General features: G+C 36.1%; 1 protein-coding gene across 12 annotated transcripts in view; it reads right to left on the bottom strand.

Moving 5' to 3' along the window:
- The window catches only part of FMR1 (fragile X mental retardation 1), a 37,232-nt gene that overhangs the window by 4,942 nt on the left and 21,989 nt on the right, over positions 1-10,301 (bottom strand). For 3 of the 12 annotated variants that reach the window (XM_008572238.1, XM_008572240.1, XM_008572248.1), the window contains exons 10-15: positions 8,901-9,010; positions 7,983-8,117; positions 7,403-7,465; positions 4,953-5,039; positions 2,299-2,494; positions 563-745 (exon numbers count right to left, since the gene is read on the bottom strand). In XM_008572238.1, the coding sequence (XP_008570460.1) occupies positions 563-745; positions 2,299-2,494; positions 4,953-5,039; positions 7,403-7,465; positions 7,983-8,117; positions 8,901-9,010 (774 nt within the window). Of the gene's footprint in view, positions 1-562; positions 746-1,387; positions 1,581-2,298; positions 2,495-4,952; positions 5,040-7,402; positions 7,466-7,982; positions 8,118-8,900; positions 9,011-10,301 lie in introns of those variants that run through there. The other 9 variants (XM_008572239.1, XM_008572243.1, XM_008572242.1 and 6 more) reach the window with 6 other exon arrangements.

Raw genomic sequence — 10,301 nt, 5'->3', positions numbered from 1 at the left:
CGGCGGGAGCGCCGCCACGCTTCCCAAGCGGCACACTGTAGCAGTGCGCCACCGGGCCGGCCCAAAAATATTTTAATATATTAAAAATATTTCATTTTTTAACATTTACTGATTCTAAAATGTTTATTGGAATTTCTTTATTCCCACACTGTCTGTTTAGACCAACCATAAAATCTAAAATGTAAACAAGAGCCTACTGATACCAGATACATAAGGATTAATAATCTAGCCTGCTACCAAGAAATGGAAAATATTCCAAAGATATTACAATTCTGGATCAACTGCATTACAACTCAATCTGAGTTAATGATCAGATGCTGTGCTCTGAATCTCCAAAGCTGAAGAAATTATCAGTTTTCATTCATATATTCTACTCGAACCATAGGCAGCTGTCTAATATCATTACTTACTACACAAATGAAAGGCTGATCCTTCCCTATAATGACCAGCACAAAACAGGAGAGGTGAGATCTTGAAAATACTTCATTGCATCACCAAGCTTTTTCATGGAAATTCTGACAGCTGTTAAAATTCACCTTGATAATAATGAAGACCTCTGTACCTTTGAAGCCTCCTCCACGTCCTCTTCCTCCCTGTCCTCTTCCTCCCCCTCCACGCCGCCGGCCGTCTCCTCTGCGCAGGAAGCTCTCCCTCTCTTCCTCTGTTGGAGCTAATGACCAATCACTGAGTTCGTCTCTGTGGTCAGATTCTGTTTCAGAAGCATTTGATGCTTCAGAATTAGTTCCTATCGAGAGTTAAAAGTTATATACCATTGTCCGACTTTAAAAAAAAAAAAAAAAAAAAAAAAAAAAAAGAGGTTAACAGAAGCTTCCAGAGACGTTTCAGGGGTAATCCAATGCTCTTCCCAATTTATAAGCCCACCAAAGAGCAATGCCACCTTCCATTTTGTCAAAGAAATGATTTTAAATTTAAAATGAAGGGCTTTGCAATATTTGGGTTGATTTAGTAATAAATATTTTTGGTTCTCGTTAAAAAAAAAAAAAAGTATTTTATTAGCCACCTAAGTTCAAACTTGAGTGTACCACATCATTAAACTGTGTTCCTTTAAACATCTGTGCTCTCTGGAGGAAAAGTTTCTGTAACAGTTAAATTCAATACCTTGATAAACAAAACCTCTATAAAGAGAGCTCCTTTTAACAAGATTTGGCCCAAGGACAGAAGGGAATGTACATTCTCATCTCCTCTGAGAGGATGGCAATAAGGCCACTAAGGCAACTGTATCAGAAAAGGGTCTTTTGTGGAGTAAGGGATTGGACCTAGCTGAACAGGGATACACTTGATTGATGCTTGGTCCACAACCTTCCCTCCCACTCCCACTGGAATAACTGATCATTAATAAAGGACTACTATAATAAACTCATTATGCCTGAGGGGGTTAATGACATAGAGGATGGGAGTGGGGAAAAGAATTCCACTATGAGGTGAAAATCCATTGGTAAAAAGAACAGAGTGTTGGGAGAAGGGTTAGGGGTTAGGTTCAAGGTTGGCCTTAGGAGTAGGTATCTCTCCCCAACTCCAGAATATCCACTCTACTACCTCTCTCTCTTCCTCTGTTGGAGCTAATGACCAATTATAGCTTCACCATTATAGCTTCATTCCTGTGGATCTTGAAGGCTTTTCCATCTTAAAGAGTTCCTTTTTGAAATGCAAATATTTGTGAGATGGATTATACCTTACACCATCATAGCAAGTTACATAGTAGATACACAGTTAAGCAGGAAAGACAGTAGGCACTGACAGGTGGGAACTGGGTTCACTGAAAGGTACTGGGAGAGAGAAAGAAGCGCAGACAGAAGAGCTGGGAAGACAAAGAGAAACTTCGCCTACTTCTTGACTGTGCCTAGGGCTGACTTTGGCCATGCCACTCAAAATCACTTTATGAGCCATAGGCTGCAGAACCCTGATTTACACAGTCCATCCAGCAAGTATGACCAGCACATGCCTGACAAAAAATGAGCCACAGTACACAAATAAAAAAAGTTTTGTCTATACAATAATAAAATCAGAAGAGGCCTTAAGAAAGTCATAAACACACAAGGGCGTAAGCAGATTTATCCCCAATCAGAACATGGACAGAACTCACACCTGCCCTGTGAACTGTATGTGTCATTATCAGGCTTTAACTCTGTGAGTCTCTTGCAACACAGTTTGACCCATTGAGAATTGGAAACCGCGTAGTGAGAAACTGTTGTAATGGGGTTCTAATGAATATTAGAGATTAGCAGCAATTAAGTCTAGGAACAGATAAAGTTACTGAGTAAAATGCTTAGTTTGTACCTGAAGTATATCCAGGTCCGCGTCTGCCGTGCCCCCTATTTCTGTAAGGTCTACTACCTCGACCCATTCCTTGACCATCATCAGTCACATAGCCTTTTTCCTTATCCGTACGATTTGGTGGTGGTCTAGAACTAGCTCCAATCTGTCGCAACTGCTCATCAATTTGTAATCTCTCCAAACGCAACTGGTCTACTTCCTATTTAAAATATACAAGATAACAGTAAAAATAATTTGACATTTTACTTAATAATACCTTTCTCCTTTTCATCAGATAAAAAGTATACTGGAAATAGTTCAATTTCAGTTCTAAATTTATAGGAAACACTGTTACACAGAAATATCAGCAAATTGTATGGTCTCCTTAAAAAGAAAATTACCATAGATAACATTATTGATATCACAAGATATAACAAAAATATTCAGCATTAACGTTATATTGAATAAAATTTAAAGTTGCTTGATTTGGTACTAATATCCAATTATTCCACTGTTAAGGCACAGGTATGCTTAGTTTTAGGACTTCTTGGTGATAGGTTATTTAGTACAGATAAATGAATACAGATAAATGACATTTAAGGTTTAACCAACTAACCTTAAAAATCACACACTGTAAATAGATTTAATAGATTTGCCACTTCATATCTTAATTTACAAAGCACTGAGATTGGGCCATCTTTTGTTTTAAAAGAACATATACTATGGTAAATCTTTGGATGTGACTATACAATTAAGGAACAATTATTTTCCATGAACTGAAAATGCTTATACTCCTTACATGAGGAGGAAAAAAACCTACTTAGTAGCTGATCAAAAATAGCTGGGTCTTACCTTGAAATCCTCTTAAAGACAACAACTCTGCTAGAACAAGTGGGACAAGTAGTACACATTCCATTGATCAAAACATACACCTAGGGTCTACTTAAAGACTTTTACACACAGTGTTTGCAGATGAAACCTCATTTTGTAACCCCGTCCTTCCAATATACTCAAAAACATCTCATTTACTGGCTACAGGGAATCGGAACCATAACTATAGTACTACTGGGTATCTCAGTCACCAGAGATCATTAGAGAGACTGCCTACATGAACAGTCATTAGAGAAGCCCCTGTACAGCTAAGTTCATAAAATCTTGGTTGTGGCAACTTCTGGAAAAGAATGGTCATGTTAAGGATCTAGGTGAGTTTCATCTGTGCTCTGAACCAGAAACTGTTTTACATAGGACTTGAGCAAAGGAGAGATTGAGGCTGAGTGAGTGGCTTCATCCAAAAGTATAGCCATAGCTCATGGAATGAGTTTATCTTGCAAAGCAGAATGGTTGTCCAGGTTATCTCACTGGGGCAAAGCAGTCACCTTTTGGTGAAAGATGCCAGGCCCAATAATCAAGGGAAGATATAGTGATGAAAAGAATAGCAAAAATACAGCTGCTGATAACCAATAAAAGATACTCAAAGGATCTAAGAAAGAATATTAGTCAAAAGAACAAGGGATTTGATACAGTGCAACCCTAATTATCCAGGTCTTTATAATTACTTAAGGTAAGACAATGAAGAAAAACACAAACAACAGATTACACATAAAACACACTGTAAAACAGAAACAAGCAAACCAAAAAGGTATCCTACCCATACAAACCTTGCTGGATGAAACCTTCCCACTTTTAATTATTAACTGACCACCAAAAAATGAATGAAATGCCCAGCTATTGCATGTTTTATTCCTTTCTCTCTTATTTATATACAAGTAGAAATCATTTTATTTAAGAAATCAGCAAAAAAAAAAAAAAAAAAAAAAATTAAGACAGTGACAAATAAAATAGAAAGTTGGATTACTCCTTAAATACTACTCAATAACCGCTACATTACAATTTTTATACATATGAATACAAAGAAATTTTGCTAATGAAGTAGATAAGATTCCATTTCATTAAATTATAGAACAGTTTGTCCAAAATGAATTTTAAAAAGCATCTAGACAGGGCAAGTGACTTGCCTAAAGTCACATAGCTAGTTCAAGGCTAAAGAGAGACTAGAAGCAAATTGCTGGATTGCCAATCCACTACTCTTTCCACTACACCTTGTAGCCTCCTGGGTACTATTGTCCAGCATGTAATCTAGAGGAGGCATAACTGTACAAACAGTAACTAAAACCAGCATTTACAAGAAGAACAAACAGTTCATATTTTGAATAACAGAGTAGAGAGAAAAATATGAAGAGCAAACATTTAAATAGAGGACTTCATGGAACACAGGGATTTCCTTGATAAATGAAATACAAGGGACAACAAAGTCAAGTGTTACAGACACAGACTTTGGCCTGAAAAATACTCACAAAAGGTAGAAAGGATCAACTGGATTAAAAGGCTATGTACAGGATCACCTAAATTGAGTGTAAGGGTTTAACAGAAGAATAAAGGGAAAAATGGAAATTTATTGAGAACTGGGATGCTGGTCCTCAAATTGGTAATGATGAAAAATTGAGCTGTGTTTTTAGAAGGAATATAAGCTAAACAAAGTGAGTATTTTCTCTATTTTTTTACAGGTCATACATTGTTATGCAAAGGCTAGAATGAACTCTAATTGCTGAAAGATTTACTATGGAGTTTTTATATTTTAGTACAAAAGAATCAGAAGTTAAAGTTCTTCCTGTTCTCACCTTTAAATAGTTCAGGTGATAATCCAAAAGAACAGTGGCATTAGCGATGCTGTCCTTTGTTCCAACAAAAACAAATGGTACCATACCCTGAAAAAGAAATTGCAACAATGATCCTATAAAATTAATGATGAATTAATCTGAAAAACACAAATAATGACTAAATTCCTAGCACAGGGTCTGCTGAACAATAGGTACACAAATGTTTGTTGAAAATATAAATCAATACATGAAAACAAGAGTAGTTGGAATATTTTACACATCTACTGTGAATAAGGGCAGATCAATATAGCAACCCCTTCAATGCATCAGATTATTATTTCTTAAAGACTATTATTAAATGTTGGTGAAATCACAAATTATATGATTCAAAATTATACAAGCTTTAACACGAGATGCATAAACAAAACAGATAGTTCAAAATGCTCTAATTCATTCACTATATAAAACACTAATTCATTTACTGTAGGTTTATATAGATCAAATTCTTTAAAAAAAAAAGTTTAAATCAGATACCAGGGTATAAAAGTAAAAACTAAATCAATTTTGCTAATCAAGTCAATAGAATACAAGCAAAACACAAACAAAAAAGAATTAGAATAAATAAAAATGCACTTGTGTAATTAATCAGTGAAATAAAAAATCTAGACACACCCATGAGCATAAAATTTAACAAGCCCATACACATTTCAATAACATACTCTGAAAATTTTAAAAGCTTGAATCATAAGGAAGGTTTGATCTTCTCTCCATGGATACTACTTTAGATACTTAAAAGGTGCTTACTAAATATCTGTACTTTTAGCCCATCAGTATAAATGAGAAAAAGAAAGAAAAAACCTATTTCTTGTCACAACTTATAGGCAAGCCTACCTACAGTTGTGCAAACTAAAAGCTGGCAATTACAACAGAAATTCAAAGTTGAGAATAGTTTAATATTTTGCTACTGAAGAAATTACTCATGATTACTGATATTCACAAGTGAATAATGAAAAGCTTTGATATGGATATATTATGATTTTCTCGACAAAGTTAAATGGTGTGAGAAGCCAAGAAGCTGTCCCTTGAGCAAAGTATCACTTTTACAAAGAGCATTCATTTGATAGGTATGGCTACTGTTGGGCTGCTTTTGCCTGCTTACATTTAGTATACAGCATCTTAAAGGTATATGGGGGCTAGAACAGTTTTTTTTTTTTTTTTTTTTTTTTTTTCCTCTCCACATGAATGTGGCTGTTGGGGAACAAAACTGAAAAATTAGGAAATACTGCTAGCAGACTGACCTTCACCAAGCAGGCAAGGCAATGCCTCCTAGTGGCAATGACCACCTGGAGAATCAGGTGACACTGAAAACCCATGGTCTTCATAGTTTTTTTTTTTCATTGAATAATATATGAATTATGGAAATAATCAGGTCTATGACCAGATCTGTTTTCTCAAAAACGTTGAGTTGGCTGTTGAATTTTTTTCTCTAACTAACTTTATTTGTTACAAAGCCATTAACCATATTATTTTCCAAAATACCATATGCTGGAATGCTATTCCTTCCCTTTGGGGCAAATATGACCAAAATAAGCTTTAAAATCCTATGTTACAGATTTAGTCAGATTGACTTTGGACCAAATCACTGAAAAATATTTCCTCTTGCAACTTGTCCAAACTGTTGGACTACCAAAGGGCCACTCTAATTTAAGCACCTCAGAAATGTACCTGAATAGTAAATTACAATGAAGAAAGGCAAGAGTAGAATGGTGGATTTCAATATGGACACAAGGAAAAACTGATCCCCTGTATTGTGATGAGAACTAAGCTGCCCAGCAGAGAGGAATATCCAATCACCTTCTTGCAGTTATGTTCTCTTTGTAAAATGGCATTTTTGTTTTTACTCTCTTGAGTCGTAACATCTTTTCCATAAATAGTTCTCATGGGCCAAGTAGGAGGCCCTGCCCTCAGGGAGCTTACAATATGGTTGAGGAGATCAACAAGTAAATATCTACATATAAGTACTATGCCAGGGGTGAGCAGCCTGGAGCGTGGAAGGGGAAGGCTCTTGACCCAGTCATGGGTGGGGAACCTGTGGAAGGAAAGCTTCACAAGAAGAAAGGCCAAAACAAGATGACAAGTGGAGGAGAAAGAGTGCTCCAGGCAGACTAAACCTGTGCATACATCTAGAAACAACAGAGAGTATGGTAATGTTCAGTGGACTCAAAGTACTTCAGTATGGCTCAAGCAAAGGGGAAGACTGATGAGGGATGACACTGGACAAGTAACCGGGAAAGGCCTCATAAGCGGCATGAGGGCATTTGAGCTTTATCGCCAGGGCAATGGATACACATACCCACAAACACTCCTCCACCAGCCCGCAACCCTGATGATCATTTGTAGTTTTTCTTAACAAGGGGAATAAACATTAAAATATAAACTTAAAATGTATTTTTCAAGGAATGTTTTCCTACCTGCCAAGCCTTGAGTTCAGGTTTCTGGGATTCCCCTGCTACAATTGATGAAACCACTAACACCTAAAGCAGTATAAGGAATGCAAGTGATGTCATTAACTATAACAAATGATACACAGAAGCCTGAACGCAGGACTTTCACTGCAGGACTTTCACTGCAGGATTTCTAAACCCATTTCTAAATAGTTAGGTTAGTTCAAATAGTGAAAACCAGTTTCTAAAATATGGTTTTAAGTAGTAACTACTGCATTTAACAGAAGGTACATTTTGAGCTATCGCACCTGCAAAATTTAAAGAGATACAGCATGGACAAAAGGAAGTCCACCCTCAAAAGAAAAATGCGACTATTAAATGCAACCCCATTATTTTATATTATAGCATAAGATTTGTCACTGTGAATAAAGTGAAAAACATGTATCACTTTGCTTTGTAATATCTCATAAGCTGGCAATCACATTTGAAAAACTAGAACATGAGTAGCCTACAAGTCTAACCAGAGAAAACACCCACAACACCAATTGTGACATCTGAGTCAAAGAAATTACTTTTAGTGTAATTCAAAGTGACAAATAATTCTTACCCTCTGGACTTTTGTACTGTTAGGTTGAGAAAAATGGGCGCTGTTTTCCTTTACATCTAAATTTTTTTTTTCTTCCGAGGGACTAGGTCCAACCCTTGAATTATTGGAAGGTAGGGAATTTGGTGGCATAATTTCCTTGGTAAAACACACAAAACACAAAAGAGAAAAGCAGGACGAATTTTTAAGCACCATTATTGTATCAATGATATTTTAAGAATGTAAATTATTATAAATAGTTTTGGTATATAAAATTACAGAATGCAAAAATTATAAATAACAAAAACCCAAAGGATTTAACTCAGCTAAGAGAACCTTTTACGAAAGGCTAGAAAATATGTAAAAATTGTGGCACTTTGAGATAGTATCTTAAACAAGAGAACTATGGCACAGAAAAGCACCCCCTCGCTCCCCCCCACCCCATACAAATACTTTAAAAGTCACTACCGAAAAACTTATTTACAAAAATAAAAATGAGGGTTATAAAATTTAAAGGCGAGAAAGATGAAGAAGAGATGTTATGCCCAGAAAAAAATGTAACCAGAAAATCTGTGTTCCAATTTTGACTGTCAGCAACATTAACATTTAAAAAGTGCTTGATTATTTCATTAAGTTGTCATTAACGTCAGACCCAGTGATTTATGTTTCATATTAAAAAAAAAAAAAGTATGACTACTCATTTTAAAGATCAGGAAATAAGACTTAAATAGGTTAAAGTGACTAATCCAAAGTCACAGCCTTAGAGAACAGATGGAGGCCAATATCTACAACTTTAACATTAATTATATCAGACATGCCTGATAATCAAAATATTTATATTCACATCATGTGTAAATTAGAGACCTCTAAATTAATATGTCAAATAAAACAACAGAAAATATTTGCTTTTATTGGACAAACCAGAAACACACTATAACATACCTCTTCTTGTGGAACATTTTTCTCATTTTCAGCCTCAATCCTCACCCTCACAACTCCTGACTTGTCCACAATCTCCTGAATCAGTTTTCCATTTTTTCCTATTACTTTGCCTAAAAAATGAATAATTCATATTTGGTTTCAAAAATACACATCTCAAACCAGTAAGCATACTCCACTGTAAACTATCATGTTTGTGTGTGTGTGTGTGTGTATTAAATTATAAGATTTCAAAAACAAAGTCGACACTCTTTTTAAGAAGACAGTTAAACTACAGTCATGCACCCCATAATGATGTTTTGGTCAGCAACACTTCATATATGACAGTAGTCCCTTAAGATTACAAAGGAGCTGAAAAATTCCTAACACCTAGTGACACCATAGCGCAATGCATTACTCACATCTTTGTGGTGATGCTGATGTAAACAAACCTACTGCACTACATGAAGAACCCCCAAGAAAGTTCACAGTGACCTCAACAATCTCCTTCAAAAGTTTGAAAACAGGGACCCCCTATACTGAAAGGTTTTCATTCATAGAGAGGAATGTTTATGGTACATTATCTGCTTAAGATCAAATCTATGATGGAAAAAAGAAACACACCAAGCAAACCACCATGGACATATTTCTGAAAAGAGTGACACCTCCTCAATAAGAGCCTCAGGTAGGTCCTTCAGGAGGTATTCAGGAAGGCACTGCTCTTATAGGACATGACAGTTCCATGTGTGTTACTGCCCCTGAAGACCTTCCAGTGAGACAAAATGTGGAGGTGGAAGACAGTCATACTGATGATCCTAACCCTGTGTAGGCCTAGGCTAATGTGTGCATTTGTGTCTTAGTTTTTAATTTAAAAAAGTGTTTAGAAATAAAAATAAAATAAAATAAAAAAATTTTAGAAATAGAAATGTAAACAGAAATAAAGTTAAGAACTACTAATTCTAGAAATCTACATGTGAACTACATCTGACTCCAAGGGCTCACCAAAGCTACCTAAGCACCCTTACTGGCCATGTCCATTATGTTCTTGCCCCACTATCTAAGGCGGAGTTGGAGAAAAAATTGGAAGCCAAAATTTGCTTTGAACCAATCCCAGATAAGAACCCAGTGAAAGGCCTTCTCACAACACAATCCTGTGGCTCTTATAAGCACAGCTTAGCCCTATCACTCTTGCTGTGTGTGACTGCCTCACTCACCACCATAATCTCTTCTGACTGGTCAGTGGTCAGAGAACAGAACTGACACAACTAAATCAGGACTGTTGATCTAGGTCCTCTTGTCAATTCTGCTCTTCTCCTCTTCAAATGAAAAGGGGAGGGGTGAGGGGAGAGAAGCTACCCAAAGTCTTCCCCCAGTTTGTTTTTAATCTATTGCACTTATATTTTCATGAATTAATGCTGATTTTAA

This window comes from Galeopterus variegatus, unplaced genomic scaffold (genome assembly GCF_000696425.1).
Source record: "Galeopterus variegatus unplaced genomic scaffold, G_variegatus-3.0.2 Scaffold767, whole genome shotgun sequence".
Classification (NCBI taxonomy): domain Eukaryota; kingdom Metazoa; phylum Chordata; class Mammalia; order Dermoptera; family Cynocephalidae; genus Galeopterus; species Galeopterus variegatus.
This window is presented reverse-complemented; position numbering and strand designations above follow the sequence as displayed.